The sequence below is a fragment of the Heterodontus francisci genome, chromosome 12, assembly GCF_036365525.1.
Source record: "Heterodontus francisci isolate sHetFra1 chromosome 12, sHetFra1.hap1, whole genome shotgun sequence".
NCBI lineage: Eukaryota > Metazoa > Chordata > Chondrichthyes > Heterodontiformes > Heterodontidae > Heterodontus > Heterodontus francisci.
The window spans coordinates 77,567,430-77,591,229 of record NC_090382.1 but is presented as its reverse complement, the minus strand read 5'-3'; the positions used below and the strand labels follow the sequence as shown (position 1 = coordinate 77,591,229).

Below are 23,800 nucleotides of genomic sequence, written 5' to 3'. Positions count from 1 at the left end.
GAGACCTGAAATTTACTGAACCTGGTCCTGGAATTTTCTGATGAAGAATCTATCACAACTGTAACCACAAACATTTTAAGTTATTATGCTCCCTTTTAATTTCTTGTTGCCAGCTGGGATTACTTGCGGCAAATGAAGTTTACAATATGCCCCTCCCTAACTGCTCACACTATTAAAACTAATCCCCCAAAAAAGCACAGCCAAACAATTTGAAAATTGAGTTGCCGGATAGTTCTGATTGTTAGATGCATTTGGCTCACTGAATGCAGTTATTAACCTTACTGGTAGATTACAATTTAGATCTGTCTTTAATGTATCTGACAACCAACTCTGGCCTCTATGGTAATTTAGCCTCTACAGTGACTGTAGAGTAAGTAGATGCCTGTTAGCTAGATATAATGATGACTCGAAAATAGCTTGAAGTCCCCTCTGATGAGCAAGACCCGCATCGGCAGGAAACTACAGATCAGATTGTGGAATAGACTATCATTGAAACACACACCATCAATCCTGCAGTTGCCTGCTGGGTACTTTAGTTAATTTTTTTTTTAATTTTCAGCACTGCTGCATCAAGAGAGTTGTAAATACTCTGATCATACAACAGCTGAAACACAAGCCTTATGCTGAAATTCAGTATAAGCCATGGTGATTCTATTCAGACTCGTGTTTATTATTGGGGCAGGCGGGTATGCATGCTGTCTCTGGGACATGGAACTATGAGAACTAGGGTAATATGGTGGCCTGAGGAAACATCAGAAATCTTCAAAATCAAGTTTAATACTCCAAACAAATCATGACAACCCTGGTGTAAAAAATAAAAAGCACCATTCAAATTCCATACTCTTTCATCACAACAAATCTCAACATTCAATGAATATTTCATAAGTAGCCCCCAAAACAAATTCAAAGCTGTTGCTGTCTAATCTATTGGTGGGAAACTTTTAAAACTCATTCAAGTAACAAACCCCCTTAACAACTTTGAAAATATGGAAACATTTTAAATTTTTTTGCTCTTATGATCCCTTCTTCTCCAAATGGACAATCTTACTGATGATTTTACAAGCTATTCTTACTTATGTTCCACCCATTCAGCTTGCTACATCATCCAATATAATTCAAACATTCTACATTCATTAGAAATTACTTTAATTATAATATGCAGCACTTCATGTAATAAAGTACAGCCACAAGCTCATTTTTACTAAGTGCGGACTGACGGTAACCCTCTGAGCACCTCATGTTATTGAGTCAAGAGGCAAAAAAGTAACAGTGTTGATGTACATTAAGCTAAAAGTATTTATATTTGGGATCGAAACTTTAAAAATGCTGCAAGTTTTAATAGCAATAAAAAAACAAAAATATTTTTCACTAGGAAAGAAATAATTAGTATGAAAAGATGCATTATCATGAGCCCATGCAGTTTTTAGGAATATGTCTGAGGTGCTCAGAAGTTCAATGTTATTTGCTTCTCTGTAAGAAGCAGAGAAAGCAAATTACAAACACAGTTTTGCAGTGTGACCATATTCAATGAGTATATTTGTCAAAATGAAATAGGAATTTCCTTTTAAATGAGATAAATCACCAAATGACATTCTGCTTATATTTACAGGACCTTATTTTTTAAAAACATTCGTGGTTCTGCAATGTTAGCAGGGAGATCAGCGCACGTCCCTACCCCCACGCCACCCTGACAATTTGTGCTTGTGGAGTTCTCTGAAAGCTGCATGATTGCCTAACAAAATTGCCGATCAAAAATTGAGACTGAACAAGTTCTTTGTCATTGTGGATCAGAAAAATGACACTCTGATTTTCCAATGCGTTTAAGGAGATACCTCCAGTGCAAGCTCCATATTGCAAGCACTTAAAAATGTGGCACAAATACTGAAGTTGCAACTTGCTCTGGCAAGGAGCGGTAGCATTCTTGATCATGTCCAGAATTCTTCACATGCTAAATTTTGGAACTTTTCTTTGTAGATGTGGGGAAATGCCAAACTGACACCAAGCACATCCATAGAAGGGAGGGAAATAATACACCAGAGGGGGAAATAAAATCTCAAGAGTTGCTCTTAGGAAGTTCTTGGCACCTACTTCAAGTACAGGACTGGAAATGGGTCATCTGCCTACTTGCTCTTTTTGCTGCAACTGGAAAATCCAAACATGAAAATTTCTGATAAGTGGAAGTATATCAACCAGACAGCACACAACAACTAAACCATGTCGAAATGAAAACTATACAGGAAAAACATTTACTATTTTTCTTTTAAAGGAGCAAAAGGAATCTTAACTGTTGCAGGAAAAATTCCAAGACAATACCAATTTCTGGTCACTTGATGTTTGCATAGACCATCTCTATTTCATTCTTCCACAGTTTCCTTCTTTCTTAGCCTTCTATGAAGTGAATGAAGCACAGAGAGATGGTACACTAAAGTGGCACTGGAATGTCTCTACATTACCCCTGATGGGACTGGTAGACACAGAAAAAGTCTACAGATTCTTTCAGAACAGCAATTCTGTGAAACTCCAAGACCATTCTGTGCCTGGGGGAGAACAGAGACAGGATTCTCTCCCCCAATCATTATTCAAAGACTTCATATTGGAAAGAAGAGTACATGTGTGAACATTTGGCATGAACAGCTTTGGATTCAGCTATAATTTCTTCATGGTCAAGTTGTCTGCCATCACTCGCTATCTGAGACTCAAACTTGAAAATTGCCACTTAGGAAAAGTCCTACAGAGCTGCCAGTTTCCATGAAACTATACCGTGAACAAAAGACACCAGCTTCAGAAGTAGAAAAGAGACAATTGTAGAAAAAGAAATATTGTCCATACACTTCTGAAAGCCAAGAGAGAATCTAATGCTGAATCTCTGCCAGCTGTTAACAGCCCTATATGAAAGAAGTTTGGGCAGTCTCAAGCCAGTTTAATGGTGATAAAAGAGGAAACCCCTCCAGTGGCTGGAGTCGCACCTGATGCACAGGGAGGCGGATGCATATGTTTGTCGGAGAGCAATCATCAGTCACAGGATGGCTCTGTGAAAGTTGCTCAGGACAGCAGCCTGGGTTCTACCATCTTCAGCTGCTTCATCAATGATCTTCCTTCCATCATAAAGTCAGGAGTGGGGTTGTTCACTGATGGTTTCAATATTCAGCTTCACTCACAACTCGCTCGATAATGAATATTCAATATATAGCCTATCCCAGCCTACAGCAGAATAAGAAGTGGCAGGCAACCCTTGTGCTACATAAGTGGTAAGCAAAGGTCATCTTCAACAAAAAAAAAATTCCCAACCATCTCCTCAGGACCTTCAATAGCATTCCATTGTCAACATCTTGGAGACCACTATTAATCAGTTATATCAACACTCTAACTGCAAGAGCAGAGCAGAGGCTGGATACTCTGTGACGAGTGGCTCGCCTTCTGATCTCTCAAACACACTCTGCCATCTGCAAAGTTTAAGTCAGGCATGTGACAAAATATTCACCACTTGTTTGGATAGGTGCAGCCACAAGACTCAAGAAGTTCAACACCATCCAGGATAAAACAGCCTATTTAATTGGTATCCCACTTTGGATTCAATATCTACCTCCTCCACCACTGACACAATGTGGCTGCAGTACCTATAATCTACAGATTGCAATGCAAAAACTCACCAGGCTGACTTTGACTACATCTCCAAACCCTGCACGCTGTACTACCATGAAGGACAAGAGCAGTAATGCCATGGGACCACCAACATGTAAAAATTAAACCATCATTTTATATTGCTGTTTCTTCATCACCTCGGGGTCAAAATCCTGAAAGTTCCGCCCCTCCTCCTCACCCACGTGAATTGTGGGAATGTCTTCACAAGTACAGCAATGGTTCAAGAAGGCCCACCGCCACCATTTCCAGGAATGCACAACATATGCTTTGCCAACATTGGCCACATTTTAAAACAAAAGTTCCAAGGAGTGTGTACAGCACAAAACCTTTATTCCACAGGCTGGCATTAAATTAGCACTTAAGGAGGTCAGCTGATGTGGAAGGTGGAAAAGACATGCTGATACAGAAAGGATGCTCTTCTGAGGTTAGGGTGAAAGTATATTGTTCGAGCAGGGTAGACACTCTGTATTTAATCCGTGCTATATCTGGCCCAGAAGTGCTTGATGCTGACAATGTGTGCAAAAAGTGGAACTGATTCACTTTGATCAGCGCAAAAATAAATGAGTATATCCAGCAGAAGGATTAAATTTCAAACATATTTTAATTTTTTTTATGGTCACTATGCACCACCATTAGCTACACTGCCTACAAATCACAGCAACTCAGTGTAATTACAGTAAAGATGCTATCTGGGCTTCTGCTGGGTCTGGAACCTCAGTGGAAACAATATCAAATAGTACCTTTACCAGTGCATTATTTAAAAATTAAAAAGAATGTTAATTTTTGATTCAGTTGGTAGCTCATTTCATCCTTCCAGCAAAATACAATCACAGAACAGGAAGCTCCAGGTCTGCTCCTAATAAGATTTATTTGTTAATTTAAATGAGGCATTCCAGTCTCAAAATAAAGCAAACCAATTGTATTCTGCAAGGTGGAAAATGAGTAATTGGTCTGTAATTCTAGGTACTTTGGCACTAAGGCTCACACCCGCTAATAAATGGGTTGAAACTGCACAAAATCATTCCATGCTAGGCTTTTAGAGCCTGCAGAAAGGGAAGACTTTCATTCCATCAGCCCAAGTTGAATTGAAACCCAAGCTCTGGAGGTGCGCAGATATTTTGCCCCAACCATTAACAACTTGATCACCAGCAAAAGGAAAAGGGAATTTATTCTTAAAGAAATTAAAACCTTTGGACTACACCAGACAGTTCAATTAGCTAAACTCAACAAGTTGCTGGAAGCAGGAAGTACCAATCTAAATAGCCAAGCAGAACGGAGTTTGCCACTGATTGACATGCACTCACTGCACAGAATTTTTCATTACCTACTTCCCCACCAGTGTAGAGGTCGGAGTTCGTAGGGTGAACGATAACATCACTGTCAATTGTTGCAATGTCAGCCTGTACAACTTGTAACTATAACAGGCAAACAAACATACAGAACATCAACCATGCTAGAAAAAAAAACTGACAGACTGGAACATTGGCAGTCTTTTAGAGGGGGCCCCTGCAAACAACATCAATTTAAATCTGTATGGAGCAAGCAATTCAGAGACTTTTCAGACTGAAAACTTAACTTGATGATCAGCTAAAATGACCATCAAATTGAGTCAGATCCAACACGGGCCTCAAAGTCAGGATCTGCTTCCCCTGCTCCAACTCATCATCAACACATTATCACAAATGTTTGTAAACCATTTTTAAAAGATCTTTACACCCCAGGTCAAGCAAAGTTACATTTTTTGAATCTTCTTATCCCAGTCAAACAATGGAGGCAAACATTGGGATTTGCATATATAAGGCAGTGATGAAACCTGAATTTGGTTTGCAAAAATATCATTATAAATGTGTGCTTTTTGTGTTAGTTTGTTGATCTTTCATTTTTATATTTTGAACATTATTATAAAAGTGAGCTGGTCTGCCTGAAAAAGTGTTTTGCCAAACCTTTGTATTCATTTCTTTACAAAAGCAGTTTATGACAACAACAAAACTCATACTGGAACTCATTGTTATAGCAATGATGGATGGCATATCTTATGGAAGGCATATGTTCTATGTCCCTAAAGTAAAAATGTTAGCTAAACACTTTTTGGTGAAGCCATTGCCTCTTTAATGATTTAGGGGAGCAGTCTTTAAGGAATATTTTTATTAACTGCACGTTTTGAAAATACTTTTCTTAATGTTTTAAATACTTTGCTTACACCATGAGGAAGATTTTTTAAAGCATGGTGGATCCCACCCAGAATGACAGGTAACGATGAACTGGGGTGAATTATGGAAAATTACTCACTGTCAACATTTAAAAATCTCCCAGTGAGAACTAAATAAAAATTACTGTCTCATTCAGCACCCAGAATCTGTTATGCATTTTAAATTCCATAATGCTCTCAGCCAACGTTACCTGCAATGTCACATTTTATTTACCTAGGTCATCTTTTAGCTCAATGTCAGCACTGGTAGGATTGATAATGGCCTCCACCTCGAAGCTTGCTATGTTACTGAGTTCACTGTGAATGAGGTGTAACTGCAAGGAAAAGCATTGATACAACAGTAACACGGTAGAAGGGAAAAACAACAGGGGAAAAAGCAAATCACAGAAGCAGAGATAAAGGACAGCAAGCTCTTTGGAAACACAGAACAAAATAAAAACAGTCTTTTTTGTGTTAATCTCTCTCCAATTTCTCCCCTATCCTCCATTCCTGAAGACATTTACTGCTTTACTATGGTACAGTTCAGTTAGTCCTGGTGGCCCTCTTGTAGCTGGTTTTGAACTGGGATCTCTGGCCTGTATGACACCATGGATATCTATAGCTTAATTTAGGGATTTCATTCTGCACTTCCTAGTCATCTTCAGCATTTGCAAGCCATCACTACTGGGTGTAAATTAACGCATAAGTAATATTGGTTAAATCCAATTATCCTACGACAAAATAAGAGGCAAGTTTGGTCACAATGGAGTAACCTTGGGGAAAAGGAACTTCTTCTGAATGCATGACAAGATGGCATGGTAGGCAGCATGCAAGGATGTAACTCGTGGTTGTTATAGAGGGGCGGAATGTGACTTTGATACCTTCCCATCCCCGATCTCAGCTGCTTTGCTGTGGTAAATTATCTAACACTAGATGATTGTTTTATGCATTCTGACCATCAAGTGTGGCCTCTCCCATGATTTTCCACCTCAATCTGCCCTTGTGTTATCTTTCAACTCTATGATCCTCTTCCAAATGATCTGCTTCCATCAGTGTCTGCTGATCCTGTTCTCATTAGGAAAGCCAGGAAGAGGGGATATCCTAGCCTCCACTACCATACAAAACCTATTAATTATACCAAGAACAGAACAAAAAGTTGTTCAGAAGACAGGACAGAATGGCAGACATGTGGTAAGTAGTCAAAACAGTCAGACAGGAATTATGTAGAAGGCAAGAGAGAAATAAGGACATAGCATATAAAAACAATTGCGGGGAGCAGGGAGTGCAAGAAGGAAACTGCAGAAGAGGGAGAGAAGAACAGAGTGGAGAAGAAAAACAACAAGGAGCAAATGACTGGGTAAGGAAGAGCAACTTGAGTAATAAATTGTGTCCGCTCATGAGTTAAAGCATGGAATGTTATAGAAACAATTACCTTGTGATATTAAATTAAAACAAGAAATGCAGGAAATACTCAGCAGGTCTGGCAGCATCTATGGAGAGAGAAGCAGCGTTAACGCCTCAGGTCAGTGTTCTGATGAAGGGTCACTGACCTGAAACGTTAACTCTGCTTCTCTCTTCACAGATGCTGCCAGACCTGCTGAGTATTTCCAGCATTTCTTGTTTTTATTTCAGGTTTCCAGCATCTGCAGTATTTTGCTTTTATTACCTTGTGATATTTACGTTTCTTGGTGCAGTCATGTTGGTGTAGATAAAGGAAAAGCCAAACAGAAAAGCTGGAGAAAAAATGGAAACTACAGAACAGAACATGGGAGCCATGCTAGTACTAACATATTTATGGAGGGTACTTTAATACTCCCTGCTTATAACCTAAGGTAACTTTAACCTCTGACTACAGGAGGAGGGAATGAGAGAAAAATGGTCAGCAGAGCATCCACTGGGGCCTCTAGATGTAATGGCAAATCTATATAAAACCTTAGGACCACAACTGGAGTAGTGTGTGAAGTTTTAAGCTCCATACCATAGGAGAGATGTTAAGGTAATAAATAGTATATCTCACAGATTCACTAAGATGCTGCTTGGTATGAGCAGCCTCAAATACAAAAGTCGACTTGACAGATTGGGGCTGTTTTTGTTGGAATAGAGGAGATGAGATGATCTGAGAGCGAAGTTTAAAATTATGAAGGGTGAGGCAAAGTAGTTTAAAAAACTGTTTCCAATGGATGAGAGTTCAGATCAAGGGAATTAAATATAATACTGAATACGAGAGGTTTAAAATAGAAAAACATATGTCGAGAGTTTTGAGGCTAAAGAATGCACCAGCAGAGTTAGTGATTGAAGCAGAGATCACATCAACATTTAAGAATAGGTAGTTGAAAGAAAAGGGAATTAAGGGAAATGAGAACAGGTCAGGATGACGGGCTTAAGGCAACTCTTCAAGTGGAGGAGAAACACGGACACATATTGGCTCGGCCAAATGGCCTGCTTCCACGTATTAACTTTTATGTAATTCTACTCACTGTTCATTATTGTTGGTCTTGATCATTTAAAGCAACTTGCATGGAAAAAAATACATCAAATTACTTTATTTTTAAGGATGACAGGTCACATGGGCAGCATTAACCAGTAGCATAGTCCTTGGAAAATTACCGAGATGTTTTTCCGTACCTCCATGTGGGATGTTACTTGGTCTTGGTTTAGTGTTTTCCCAGGCCATCAAGATCAAAATCAGAGAAGCATCATGAGGGAGATTATGGAGCGCGAGCTAATACCTCACCAGTCCGTGGACAGTTCATCAGTGCTCCTATGCATTCTACAATCAGCCTTTGAGTCTCAAAGGCCTGAGAGGGGAGGGAAAGGATATGAGCTAACGTTGCTGTAGTTAATCACTGCTGAAAATTTGTCTTTGTGACTAGCAGGCGAGGGTAGGATTGGACATGGCTGTCATTCTCTCATTGCTAATCAGGCCACTGGCACTCAGTACCTAGACTCATGCATTGAGAGTGGCCCCTTGGATGGTAAAGGAGGGCGACCAGCACCCACTGCACCATAAAGCAGCATTCAAGGAGGAAAGACGATGAAGTGGGGGAATAAGGTCTCCACTGAGGAATACTCATTTAAAAAAATGATTAGTAAAAAAAAAATTCTACAAATGTTTACCAGTGAATCATAGAGTGATCAGATCATACTCCTTTGACAACAGCTGAGCTGTCTATTAATTTATATCAAATTAGCATACTAAGCAGTGACCCAAGATTATAAAGTTTAAGATAAACAACAAAAAGTAATCACAAGCATTTAGAAATCATTTCAGTATATCCATTCCACAAGTTAATTTTAAACCTTCAGTGGGTGAATTTCCATGGACGCATTCCCACTCACCTATCGTAACTTTGATGGGAGAGCTACAGAAATCCCAGAAAAATGAATACAGTGAATGAACAGGTGAAACCCTGTAAAACTCACCCCCTCAGTATTTAAATACATTTTTACTAATTCAGTAAAGCTGTTTAATTGTCTAACAAAATTGAATTAGGATTACTTTTTTTAATAAATGGAATCAATTCAATTCAATGCAATGTGGCTTAACTGATCAGTAATAAGACCTCAAATTCCAATGGACACCAACTTTATTCCTAGGTCAAAGGTCAAGCCCCAGTGCTACCCCCAATTATTGAATGCTTTACTACTAGGTCTCTGCATGAGTAATTCATCAGGATGAAATCAGGGATGGGAAACTATTGTTCTGAGAAAAGACCTGAAACTATTTCTACTGAAGTGGAGAAGGCTAGGAGATTTAATCGAGGTTTTTAAAAATTGAAAGAATCAAGACTAGGTTCTCTGGTTGGAGAGTCAGTAGCAAGGAGCCATCAATTTAAAGCAATAACTAAAAAATTGAGTAGAAGATAAGGAAGAAGGAAGAACTTGCATTTATATAGTGTCTTTGATAACCTCAGAATCCAATGCGTCATAGCCAATTAAGTACTTTTTTAAATTATAGTCACTGTTATGTAAGGAAACTGGCAGCCAATTTGTTGAAAATAAGGTCACACAACCAGCAATGAGATAATGACCAGATAATTTGTTTATGTAGTGTTGGTTCAGGAATTGTAGCTTTAAAAGACTTAAAAAAAAAGAGCAGCAGAGTTCTCCTGGTGCCCAAGCTAAACACCACTGCTCTTCTTCAATTTGCGCTGTGGCATCTTTTATAATTATACTTTTATATCTTATAGACAGGGCTAAGTTTAAGCACTCATTCAAATGATAGTGCAGCACTTCCTCAGCATTCCACTGAAGTATCAGCCTAGTTTACATGCTCAAGCCTCTGGAGCGGTGCTTGGACCCACCACCTCCTCATTCAGGAGCAAGAGTGCTAGCACAAAAAGAAATTTCTTTATGCAGCAAGCTGTTGGAGCATAGAATATTTTGCCAAAGGGAAGGTTTAATACTTTAAACAGAGGAAGATACAAGGTAATGGAAATGAAGTGAAGCAGTAGAACTAGTTTTGGATTGCTCTAGCAAAGAGTCATGACAGACACGATTAGTCAAATTGTCTTTTTCTGTGCCGGATGGTTCTGTCAGATTCTACATTGAAAATGTACACATGCCAGGAAAGGTGGAGCAGGGAGCAATTCAGGAGTGTCCGAATAGTCTCAGCCATCATCAATAGGAACAATGCTGTAAGGTTTGGGAAGAATTGCACTAGTTGCTGCATGTAGTGATATATAAATGCATTCAAAAAGAACACAGCGTCTTTCAGGACATTCCAAAGCACTTTACAGCCAATGAAGTACTTTTGAAATGTAGTCATTGCTGTAAGGTAGGAAACACAGCAGCCAATTTGCCACAGCAAGCTTCCACAAACAGCAATGTGATAGTGGCCAAATAATGTGTTTTAGTTCTGTTGGCTGAGGGATAAATATTGGCCAGGACACTGCAGACAACTTCCTGCTCTTCTTCAAACAGTGCCGTGGAATTTTTGACATCCACCTGGTAGAGCAGACAGGCCTTTGTTTAATGTTTCATCTGAAAAACGGCAACTCCAACAGTGCAGCACTTTCTCAGTACTGTACTAGGAACGTTGGCCTAAATTTTTTTTGCTCAAGTCTCTGGAGTGGGACTTGAACCCACAACATCATGATGCAGAGGCAAAGGTGCTACCCAATGAGCCACGTCTGACATTCATAAAGAGCAAACCTACATTGTTGCTACATACAGCAACCTGTGCAATTCATTTCCCCACATGTAATAAAACAAAGGTTCTTTTGAAAATCTTTTAACTCTGTACTGATAAAAAGAATAGACCAGACATCCAGACTGCTGCCATCTGTTTACAATTAAACACTTCAGTCTGACTGATGCAGACAGCAGCTCCACTCACCTAAGCACTAACAAGGGCTTCCTCCCATTTTGAGGTTGCAGAATTTTGCAATTACTATTTGTGTCTGTATATCACTCCCACTCTAAGTAATTTAGACAGTGAAAAAAAATTAAATGTTTAGGGAGAGGAAGAAATGTGGCAAATGGCCTTAACAAGTCTGACTTAAGGTAGTTTACAGGAATGGGATTGGTTAATTATGATCATTATAGGTATAAAAACAATTATCAGTAATTCTGTCACTAATAATCTGCCAATTATGTTTTAAGAAATTTTTAAATAATATTTGGTTGTCAATTTCACAGGATTAAGTAGTAGAAAAGAGCAGTGGAAGCAGATTCAATAGTAACTTTGAAAAGGAAACTGGATAAATACTTTAAGGGAAACAATTTACAGACCTGTGAGGAATGAGCAGTGGAGTGGAACTAATTGGATAGCTCTACCAGACCTAGCACAGGCGCAATGGGCCAAATGGCCTACTTCTGTGCTGTGCCAGTCTATGACTATGCACCCTCACAGGTTTAAGTAATAGATGCACCCTTATTTAAAATAATCAAAGCTCTAAGAATGCAATTTTTAAGATTTCAAAGGTAGGGGAAATATTTCTCCTGGAAGATATTTTCTCACAAAATTATTTTCTCTCATAAAGACATGTCTTTTTAAATACTGGACACCGCACATACAGCCAGAGGAAGAGGAGTGAAAATGAGCTAACTAGTACAACTGCTGTTTAGACATTTTCAAACCAGCTGCAGTTCAACAGCTGCGTTTCTTCAGTTACAAGCCTACACAGAGATAATTCTTAGGTGATAAGTGATGCTTAACGATATAACTCTGTTTTTCCGAGATCACGGGAGTAACGGGCTTTGACAATGAATATTATTGTTGTACATATATATGGCATTCCAAATATTCCTAAAAAATTGGAAAATGAACTTGAATTAGAGAAATGTTCTTAACTTTCCTTTTGGATGACTCCTATGTTTTCATGTGTACAGGAGGTTTCACAATATATTGGCATGACAAGCACAATTGCAGCCTGTTAGGGAAAGCAGTATTTTGGCATTTAACCTAGTCTGTAACATAACTTTTTCATGCCTACATCTATGAAATATATGAATAAGAAGAACTGTGAAGTTCACTAAGAGCATCGCGACTGCATGTTACTGAGTATCAGTACCTTTTGTCCAAGAAAAAGGCTTTTGGTGGAGAGGATGGTAAACGTGTCCCCTGGATTTCCTTCGGTAGTACTATCTGCAGATGCTGCTTTGCTGACTTCTGTTTGCTTCTTCTGTAGTGAGAAAATAATCTTTTACACTTTGAATCAGAGTTGTGTGTTTTATATGTACCCAGAGAATTACTTCATTCTCAAATTTCCAGCCTGCCAACTAAAATACAGAGTGCTGACTATATGCTGCGTGACAGTAAAGTTTTCTGCTCATTTCGCTGCTTCTTGTAAAAATATATCACTGCACTAACAATCTGTGATAAGATAAATTTCCAGGGACATTATTCTCCTCCAATATACATATTCATTAGGTCTGTTATCCATCTCCAATATACACAATGCGTATCTTCTATTTTCTTTCAATAAACAGCGAGGGCATCTGCTGTTCCTCCTTCCAATATAAGCAGAGGCCTGCTATTTACCTCCAATATATACAGGCGTTTGCTACTTACCCCCATTATACATAGGGACTGCTACTTGCCTCCACATGGGGTCTGCTATTCCCTTGAAATACAAATGGGGGAAGGGATCTCTCATCTATTATAAACAGGGCTGTTATTTCATTCGAATATATGGGCATCGGGAGAAAGAGATATGAAACGACATGATAATATATGCAGGGGTATGCTTTTCTTTTCCAGTATACATATAGTATACAATAGGGCAGATTACTCCTGCACTCCAATCTACGCACGAGGTCTGCAAATTGCCCTCCAATATAACCAAGAGTTTGCTCTATGGAAATGTGCAACAAATAAAACGCAAAATCTGAAATCCACAATGCACAATTTAACAGCACTTCAAGTGGTGTGATTGATTGGGGGAACCTGCCATCAATTACTGTTAACAGAGTCACTAGCAATTGGCATACAAAATGACAGTGTAAAATTGCCCCAAAACCTTCAATTGTATAATATAAAGAATAACACACTCTATTGATGTATTTTAAGGAGGTAGCACATTTCAGGCTTAAAAAAATGCTGGTAAATAACTTGATCATCTATCCTTGCAAAATTCTGACTCTAACCTCCCTTTCTTCTCAAAGTTCTTGAACATGTTGTTGTTTCACAAATCCGTGCCCATTTATTCTGCAATTACCTGTCTGAAAACCTACAATTAGATGTCCGTCCCAGGCTCAGCTCCTTAATGGCCCTGAAAGTCGCAACTGGCATGTCCTGTGATTACAGCCAAGCTTGTTTCCTTGGCAGCCTTTGATACGTCCAACCACACCATCCCCAACCAAAGACTCTCCTCTGCTGTCCAGTTAAGTGGATTCTTCGGAATTTAGGAACATAGGAGCAGGTGTAGGCTATTCAGTCCATCGAGCCTGCTCCACCATTCAATACGATGGTGGTTGATCATCCACTTCAATGCCTTTTTCCCACACTGTCCCCATATCCCTTTATGTCATTGGTATTTAGAAATCTGTCAATCTCTGCTTTAAACATACTCAATGACTGAGCTTCCACAGCCCTCTGGGGTACAGAATTCCAAAAATTCACAACCCTCTGAGTAAAGAAATTTCTCCTCATCTGCGTCCTAAGTGGCTTCCCACTTATTTTGAAATTGTGTCCCCTGGTTCTAGACTTCCCAACCAGGGGAAACATCTTAGCTGTATCTACCCTGTCTATCCCTTTAAGTATTTTGTAGGTTTCAACGAGATTACCTCTCATTCTTCAAAACTCTAGGGAATACATGCCGAGTTTCCCCAATCTCTCTTCATAGGACAATACCGCCATCCCGGGAACAAGTCTGGTGAACCTTCATTGCACTACTCCTGTACTCAAATCCTCTTGCGATAAAGGCTAAGATACCATTAGCCTTCTTAATTGATTGCTGCACCTGCATGTTAGCTTTCAGTGACTTATTGACGAGGACACCTAGGTCCCTTTGTATATCTACACTTTCTAATCTCTTACCATTTAAGAAATACACTGCACATCTGTTCCTCACATTTCTCCACATTATATTCCATCTGCCACGTTCTTGTCCACTAAGTCAGTCCAAATCCCCTTGAAGCCACTTTGCATCTTCCTCACAACATACATTCCCACCTAGTTTTGTGTCAACTGCAAACTTTAAAATATTACAAATAAAAACAAGAAAGGCTGGAAATACTCAGCAGGTCTGACAGCATCTGTGGAGAGGGAAGTAGAGTTAACGTTTCAGGTTAACGAACCTGAAACATTAGCTCTGCTTCTCTCTTCACAGTTGCTGCCAGACCTGCTGAGTATTTCCAGCATTTAGAGAGATACAGCATTGAAACAGGCCCTTCGGCCCACCAAGTCTGTGCTGACCAAAACCACCCATTTATACTAATCCTACATTAATCCCATATTCCCTACCGCATCCCCACCATTCTCCTACCACCTACCTACACTAGGGGCAATTTACAATGGCCAATTTATCTATCAACCTCAAGTCTTTGGCTGTGGGAAGAAACTGGAGCACCTGGCGGAAACCCACGCGGTCACAGGGAGAACTTGCAAACTCCGCTCAGGCAGTACCCAGAACTGAACCCGGGAGCTGTGAGGCTGCGGTGCTAACCACTGCGCCGCTGTGCCACCCCTATTATTTCAGATTTCCAGCATCCACAGTATTTTTACTTTTATTTAAAATATTACATTTGGTCCCCACATCCAAATCATTGATATATATGTGAACAGCTGGGGCCCCAAGCACTGATCCCTGCGGTACCCCACTAGTCGCCGCCTACCAACGCAAAAATGACCCGTTTATTCCTACTCTGTTTTCTGCCTGTTAAACAATCCTTAACCCATACCAGTATATTTCCTCCTATTCCATCTGCTTTAATTTTGCTAACCAACCTCCTGTGGCGGACTTTATCCAAGTATACTACTTCCACCAACTCCCCCACATCAATTCTGTTCGTAACATCCTCAAAAAACTCTAACAGGTTCATCAAACATGATTTCTCATTCATAAATCCATGTTAACTATGCCCAATCAGATCATTATTATCCATGTGCCCATTTATCACATCCTTTAGAATAGATTCTAACATTTTCCCTACTACTGATGTAAGGCTAAAAGGTACGTAGTTCCCTGTTTTCTCTCTCCCTTGCTAGGGTCTGAAGTTTTGTTAATGGATGATAAATACCTGGTAGTTCAAGATAATAAGGTGAACAGGTGTTGGGTGTCAATTAGTTAACTGTACTCAAGTTTGTATATATAAAGAGCCAGCCAGCACCACGTGTGGGTGTTGTTTGGAGAGCAGAAGTAAGCTCTGTGGCAAGCAATAAACAATCTTCACCAAAGCATCCTCTACATTTGGGAGACCAAACGCAGATTGGGTGACTGCTTTGCAGAACATCTTCACTCAGTCCGAAAACATGACCCTGAGCTTCCTGTCGCCTACCATTTCAACACACCCCCTGCTCTCATGCCCACATCTCTGCCCTGGGTTTGCTGCAGTGTTTCAGTGAATATCAACGCAAGCTCGAGGAACAGCATCTCATTTACCAATTAGGCACGCAACAGCCTACCGGACTGAACATAGAGTTCAATAATTTCGGAGCATAACTGGCCCCCTTTTTTATTTTTTGTTTTAATTTTTCTTTTTTCTTTTTCTTTTATTTTTTGTTTCATCATTCATTTTTTTTACCAGATGCCTGCCCACTGCTTTTTTTTCATGTTTGTGCTTTTGGCCAGGGCTGTTCATTATTCTGTCATGTAACACCCTCTCTGCACTAACGCTTTGTCTTTCACTACACCATTAACACACCCTTTGCCTTAGCTACATGACCTCCTTGTCAGTTATTCTCTGTGACCCTCTGCTCTATCAACACCTTCCCTTTTGTATCTTTTGCCCCACCCCCGCTTTATTTGCTTAAAACCTATTACATTTCTAACTTTTGCCAGTTCTGATGAAAGGTCACTGACCTGAAACATCGACTCTGCTTCTCTCTCCACAAGTGCTGCCAGACCTGAGTATTTCCCGCATTTTTGGTTTTTATCCTAGTCTCAGTGTCTTCATCACAAATAGGCTTGGAAGTTTCTCTAACATCCCTCCCTTCTTAAACAGTGGGGTAATATTTGCTACCTTCCAATCTGCAGGGACCATTCCAGAATATAGAGAATTTTGGAAGATGATCACCAATGCATCCACTACCTCCATAGCTACCTCTTTCAATACTCTGGGATGTAGAATATCAGGTCCTGGGAACTTATCAACCTTCAACCCCATTAATTTCTCCAATACAACCTTCTTACTAATATTAATTTCCTTCAATTCCTCATTCCCCCTAGTCCCTTGGATCCCCAATTCTGGGAGATTTCTTGTATCTTCCTCAGTGAAGACAGACACAAAGTAATCATTTAGCTTCTCTGCCATTTCTCCATTCCCCATTATAAATTCTCCTGACTCTGCCTGTGATGGACCCACACTTGTCTTAACCAAACATTCCCTTTTTACGTACCTATAGAAGCTTTTACAGTCCGTTTTTATTTTTTATGCTAGTTTACATTCATAATCTATTCTCCCTTTCTTTATCAGTTTCTTGGTCCTCCTTTGCTGTATTCTAAAATCCACCCAATCCTCAGGTTTACTACTATTTCTAGCAACATTACAGGCCTTTTCTTTTAATCTTATACAATCCTGAACTTCCTTTGTTATCCACGGTTGACTGCCTTTACTTTCGGGATTTTTGTGCCTTGAAGGAATGTATAGTAGCTGTAAACTATGTAATTATTCTTTGAAGATTATCCATTGACTATGCAATGCCATACCTTTTAGTGTATTTTCCCAATCCACCTCAACCAATTTTCTCCTCATACCTTCAAAATTTCCTTTGTTCAAATTTAACACCCTGACTTCAGATTGAACTACCTCACTTTCAAACATAATATAAAATTCTATCATATTATGGTCAATCATCCCTAAAGGCTCTTTTACAACAAGATTATTAATTAGTCCTTTCTCATTACATAACACTAGATCTAAAATAGCCTGCTCTCTAGTTGGTTCCTCAACATACTGCTCGAGAAAACCATCCCTAACACACTCCAGAAACTCATCCTCCACAGCATTAGTGCTCATTAGGTTTACCCAGTCTATATGCAGATTGAAGTTACACATAATTACTGTATTACCCATGCTACATGCTTTTCTAATCGCCTGATTAATACCATGCCCCACATACCACTACTGTTTGGTGGCCTATAAATAACTCCCATCAATGTTTGCTGCCCCTTGCCGTTTCTTAGCTCCACCCAAACAGATTCCACATCTTGTTTGTCCAATCTGAGATCCTCCCTTACTAATGTACTGGTCCCATCCCTTATTATCAGTGCAACACCACCTCCTTTTCCTTTATTCCTGTCCTTCCTAAATGTCGAAAATCCTCGAATATTCAGTTCCCAGTCTTGGTCATCCTGTAGCCACATTTTCGTAATCGCAATTAGATCATACCCATTTACCTCTATTTGTGCAATTAAATCATCTACCTTGTTGTGAATACTGCATGCATTCAGGTAGAGTGCCCTTAACCTTATCTTCTTGACATTATTCTGCATTCTAAACCTAGTTGATGCTTGCCTTTGTTTCACCTGCTTTCTAATGTCACTTGCTACTTTTCCACCTCTTGTTACCAGCTTTATTTCCTTCCAATTTGAGCTACCCCTCAGGTTCCCATCCCCCTGATGAGCTACTTTAAACCCTCCCCAACAGCACTAGAAAATCTCCCTGCAAGGATATTAGTTGTGGTCCTGTTAAGGTGTAGCCCGTCCATCTTGCAGAGGTCCCACCTGCTCCAGAACTGGTCCCAATGACCTCCCTCCTACACCAATTCTTCAGCAATGTGTTCAATCGATCAATCCTCCTATTCTTATGCTCACTAGCATGTGACACTGGGAGTAATCCTGAGATTACTGCTAGAGGTCCTGCTTTTTAATTTCCTTCCTAACTCCCTAAAATCTGCTTTCAGGACCTCATCCCTCTTCCTGCCTATGTCATTGGTACCAATGTGGACCACGACCTCTTACTGTTCACACTCCCCCAGAAGGGTGTCATGCAGCCGCTCCGTGACATCCTTGATCCTGGCACCAGGGAGGCAACACACCATCCTAGAGTCATGTTTACTGCCACAGAAACATCTGTCTGATCCCCTGAATATTGAATCCCCTATCACTATTGCTTTTCCACTCTTCTTCCCCTCCTATGTAGCTGAGCCACCAGTGGTGCCACAGACTTTGCTCTGGCTGCACTCCCTTGAGGAACCATCACCCTCACCAGCATCCAAAATGGAAAACTGGTTAGCAAGCAAGATAGACTCAGGGACTCCTGCACTGCATGCCTGGTTCTCTTAGACAGCCTGGCGGTCACCCATTCCCTCTCTGCCTGTGGTCTGACCACCTCCCTAAAACGTGCTATCTGCGTAGTCCTCTGCCTTGCAGATGCACAACAGTGACTCCAGCCGCTGCTCGAGTTCTGAAACCCGGAGCTCAAGCTTCTGCAGCCGGTGACACTTCCTGCAGATGCATTTGTCTAGGACACGTGGTGCGTCCATGACTTCCCACATACCGCAGGATATACATTCCACTTGGTCGAGCTGACCTGCCAGACCGTAACTTTAAAAACTATTTATTACAATTAGAAGTAGAATAACTTACCAATTACTCACAAATCAGCTTCTTTCCCTGTACCGAAGAGAGGGGCAGCTACTGGAGGCTGAAAAAAGGTAGAAAAAGGAGCCCCTCCCTCAGGCACCAAACTCCCACTTTACACTCTATGCACTCAAAGTGGCTCTCAGTGCAGGCAAATTTATTTTCTCTCTTAATTTATAGTTCCCCTCCTTACCGAACTCCCTTCTTCACACTCTCTGCCCTCCAGCAGCAACTAGTGGAGACAAGCAGCACTGCTTTTACCTGTTCAACAATAGCCAGAGCATTTCCAGAAAGGGATTCTCTTTCTGTTACCTCGACAATGTTACTTCTGGAGATCTCCAAGGATCTATCCTTGGCCTCCTCCTCTTTCTCATCAATGTGCTGCCCCTTAGCAATATCCTCTGAAGACCTGGGGGCAGGTTCCATATGAATGCTGATGACACCCAGCTCTACTTTTCCTTCACCTTTCTTGATTCCTCCACTGCCTATATTGTCAGACTGATTATTTAACATCCATCCCTAAATGAGCCACAGTTTCCTCCAGTTAAACACTGGGAAGACTGAAACCATTGTCTTCAGTCCCTGCTATCCTTTCCATTGATTCTACCTCTCTCCACAACCACTGTCTCAAACTGAACCAGACAGTCGCAACCGCAGTGTCATATCTGATCCTGAAATAAACTTCCAACCTCACATTCCTTTCATCACAAAGATAGCCCAACTTCTGCTCATCTGCTGTCGAAACTCATTCATGCCTTTGGCACATCCAGACTCAATGTTTTCAATCCTTTCTCCAGTCTTTCATTCTTGGTACTCCATAACCTTCATTAAAAACTCTGCTGCATATATCCTATCCACACACATTCATTTTCGCCCTTGTTCTTGTTTATCTACATAGGCTCCTGGTGCCCCCATGCCTCAATTTTCAATTCTCATCCTCATGTTTAAATCCCTTCAGGGCCTTGTCTCTCCCTATCTCTGAAACTTCCTCCAGCCATATAACAATCCTGAATGTTTTCTCTGGTCTTCTGTGTATTCCCCCTTTTCTTCATCCCACCATTGGCAGCTGTGTCGTTAACTGCCTAGGGCCCATACTCTCAAATTCTCTCCCTATACCCCTCTGCCTCCTCAGGTCTCTCTCCTCCTTTAAGACTTTTGTTAAAATGCTCAGGTTTGACCAGGAAATGTTTGAAGAGGCAGTGCAAATGACACTCAGCAATAATCTGTATTTACCTAACCTGTGAGTGTTCAGTACTAAAACTGGGTCCCTGGTATCAAAATCCTTCAACTAAAAAAATTGTGAAGTTCTTCAGAAAAAAAAAATGCTTAATTACAAAGGTTCTAAAATACTGAGTGCGGACTATTAGGTACTATCACCAAACTATCACCACAACACAACAGAGATGAGAAACTCTTGCTTCCAAGTATCTTCAGCAGTCAAATCCTGAGGTGCCCATATTGGTAGGTTAAAAGCAACTGCTATCTCTAGTGTGGCACTGGGGGTGATTGCATGTATTGGAAATTATAATAGAATTGTTCTTTTTTAAATGAGCTTCAAATAAAATCCTGTAAAAGAATCTGATTTTTTTTAAAACTCAAACTAATTTAAGGAACATTAATTTTACATATCACAGCACAAAGTTTATCTCTGCATAGCATGTAAACATCACAGTTCTAGTAAAAAGATAAATAGATTAGATTACTGGGGAAACAGGTTATTTTACGTTGCACAAAATATCTTAAACTCAGCATTAGAAAAATGTGTTTTTTGAGTTGTACCTTAGCCCCTCCTTTTCCTGCCCCCTTTTTGCCTTTCTTCCCTCCAGTTTTCTTGGTAGATTGTGAGGACTTTGCTTTTTTTGCTGGCGGTGGGGTGATGATGGCTTCAAGCTTTCCTTTAGATCCTCGCTTCTTAGACAGTAGTTCCGGATGAATGTTAGGTAAGACACCACCGCTAGCAATAGTGACACCTTTCAGCAGCTATAGAGTGAGATTAAGCATTAGAGTTATGATTCCACTTTTACAATAAGCCATATAATACGGGTTTCCATTAAATGTTAAAATCATCAAATCAAACCAAGTGTCCACCTATGCAAAGGATGAAGTGGATAGCCACTGGAAACCACAGGAATAATACCAGGTGCCTAAATGGAACAGACTGGGCGGCACAGTGGCGCAGTGGTTAGCACCGCAGCCTCACAGCTCCAGCGACCCGGGTTCAATTCCGGGTCCTGCCTGTGTGGAGTTTGCAAGTTCTCCCTGTGTCTGCGTGGGTTTCCTCCGGGTGCTCCGGTTTCCTCCCACATGCCAAAGACTTGCAGGTTGATAGGTAAATTGGCCTTTATAAATTGCCCCTAGTATAGGTAGGTGGTAGGGAAATATAGGGACAGGTGGGGATGTGGTAGGAATATTGAAATGGTGTAGGATTAGTATAAAATGGGTGGTGGATGGTCGGCACAGACTCGGTGGGCCGAAGGGCCTGTTTCAGTGCTGTATCTCTAAACTAAACTAAACTGTCAGGATAACAAAAATAAATGTTGCGACAGCAATGAAACCAGAACAGTTAGTGAGTGACACCTATCACACTTACACAGCATACCAAGGATTGCCAAGACAAGGTCACTATCAATACAGTTATTTTTTTCCTCTCTACCTACTTGAATCCAACACAGGTTTATTGACATTTAGAGTAGGATGTCTGAATGGACTCTTAGATATGGCAATGCATCAAAGAAGTAAATATGGCATAAACACATCAGTTGTGGTGGTCAGGCTGAAAAACTGCTTGGTTCTGTATATCAACAACAACTTGCATTTATAGAATAGTTTTGATCACATGAACAACATCTCAATGCACTTTCAAGAGGATTTTTTTTTTTAAATACATAAAAGGAACAGATGCCAAGCTGCAGTATGAGAGCTATGAGCTGCAACTGAAAGTGTGATTAACACATTGGGTATTTTTTGGAAGGTTTTAAAAGGCCAACAGCAAAATAGACAATCTCCAGTTTAGGAACCCCTGTTGCAGAAGACCTTACCATGACAAAAAACTACAAAGGTTGCAATTATCATGACAATTTCATGTTTTCTTTTTTTTTTCTTTACTCTGTATCTAATCCTTTTTTTAAATTTTCTTTTATGTCGAGGGGGCCTTTATTCCTCAGGCCCCCTTTATATACATATTTATATTTTTTTAAATAACTTTATTAAAAACATAAACAAAAAACTCAAATTAAAATGCCATTCTCAGCGTCTACGATGCACTCCAGTCTCTGGTCGCGGAAGGCCTCAAGCGTATCGGCAGACACCGCATGCTCCTTCTCCAGGGACACCCAGGCGTGAACGTAACCGCGGAAGAGGGGCAGGCAATCGGGGAGGACGGACCCCCCGACGGCCCGCAGCCTGGACCTGTGAATTGCCACCTTGGCCAGGCCCAAGAGCAGACCGACAAGGAGCTCCTCCTCCTGGCCCATGGTTTCGTGGTAAATTGAAATTCAACCAATCAGGTTTTTGTTTACTCCTCCTGCAGACCACTGAGCACATCTGTTCAGTAGATCAATGGGTTAGTGGCAAGAGTTGGGGTCACCTTCTTCTTTGCTCCACCCCCTGAGCTACCTCAGCACCAAAAACAGACTCATTTCAATAACATTTTTCCATAATTGATGAGGAAAGTACAGAAAACCACAAGGGTATGACATACCTGGTTCAGTTCTTCATCATTTGCAATAGCCAATAGGATGTGCCTGGGAGTAACTCTTCCCTTCTTGTTGTCTCTAGCAGCATTACCAGCCAATTCCAAAATTTCAGCTGAAAGATGATCAATTTGTTTCAGTTATCACAGTCAATGTAAACACCTTGCTCTAAATGTAGAATAAAAAAACAAAAGAATGTTGGGATGTGTAGGCACCAGCAACTGGAAGACTCACATGCATCTCACTCAGTGAAAAATAAACAACTGAATTGCTCATTATAAGACTCAATTATCCTCACATTAATATTGACAATGTTAGAATCTACAAAAGATGTCTTCATATTTATGCAAGAAATAAACTGTAGCCTTGTTTAAAGGAAATAAAATTAAAATAAAAGATCCAAACTATCTACAACACAGTAAAATGAACTGTATTGTCAATACACAGATATGCCCAACTTGTCAGTATCCACTCAGTAACTGCTACTTAAAACTCTCCTTTTTAAGTGCAAGGATGAGTGATGCATGTGAGAGAGAGATAGATGGTGAAGGGCAGTGAGGTTGACAATATATTGAAAGGATTGCCAGAAATGTCCAGCAAGTAGTTTAGAAAGTAAGAGATAAATAGTAAGGCTGGAGATGAGGAGAAAGGAGAGTTGGGAAACTTTTTTTCTTAAACTAATAGGATAAAATATGATTCTATGCAATGGTGTAAAATGAGTGCAGTCAATGGAAGTAAAAACCAGGAGAGATGTAAAATGGGCTACCAACTCTTTATCATCCCAGTTACACTATAGCACATAAACCTTTATCGTACACATAATACATTACACTGTTAGTTTATATTGAAACTCATAGATAACATTGTTGAGACAAGAAAAAAAACAATGACTTTTCTAGCTTCTTTTCCGCAAAAGTAGTGCCAATTTAATTACACTTAATTTGCCAATAGAAACATATATATATCTATCCATGCACTATGTAAGGTGTAGAGTTAGAAGCTGACTGCAGTGCCTACCTGAAACAACCACGTCATTTCAAACTATTGACCACATTCAGATAGGCTCAAAGCGAAAATGCTCAATTTTCAAG

General features: G+C 40.2%; 1 protein-coding gene across 4 annotated transcripts in view; it reads right to left on the bottom strand.

Annotated features, from left to right (window-relative positions):
• macroh2a1 (macroH2A.1 histone) overlaps positions 1 to 23,800 on the bottom strand; it is a 64,080-nt gene that overhangs the window by 7,884 nt on the left and 32,396 nt on the right. For 2 of the 4 annotated variants that reach the window (XM_068043691.1, XM_068043690.1), the window contains exons 3-6: positions 22,718 to 22,824; positions 20,797 to 20,997; positions 12,346 to 12,456; positions 6,066 to 6,165 (exon numbers count right to left, since the gene is read on the bottom strand). In XM_068043691.1, coding sequence (XP_067899792.1) covers positions 6,066 to 6,165; positions 12,346 to 12,456; positions 20,797 to 20,997; positions 22,718 to 22,824 — 519 coding nt within the window. Of the gene's footprint in view, positions 1 to 4,966; positions 5,058 to 6,065; positions 6,166 to 12,345; positions 12,457 to 20,796; positions 20,998 to 22,717; positions 22,825 to 23,800 lie in introns of all 4 variants that reach the window. The other 2 variants (XR_010976102.1, XM_068043692.1) reach the window with 2 other exon arrangements.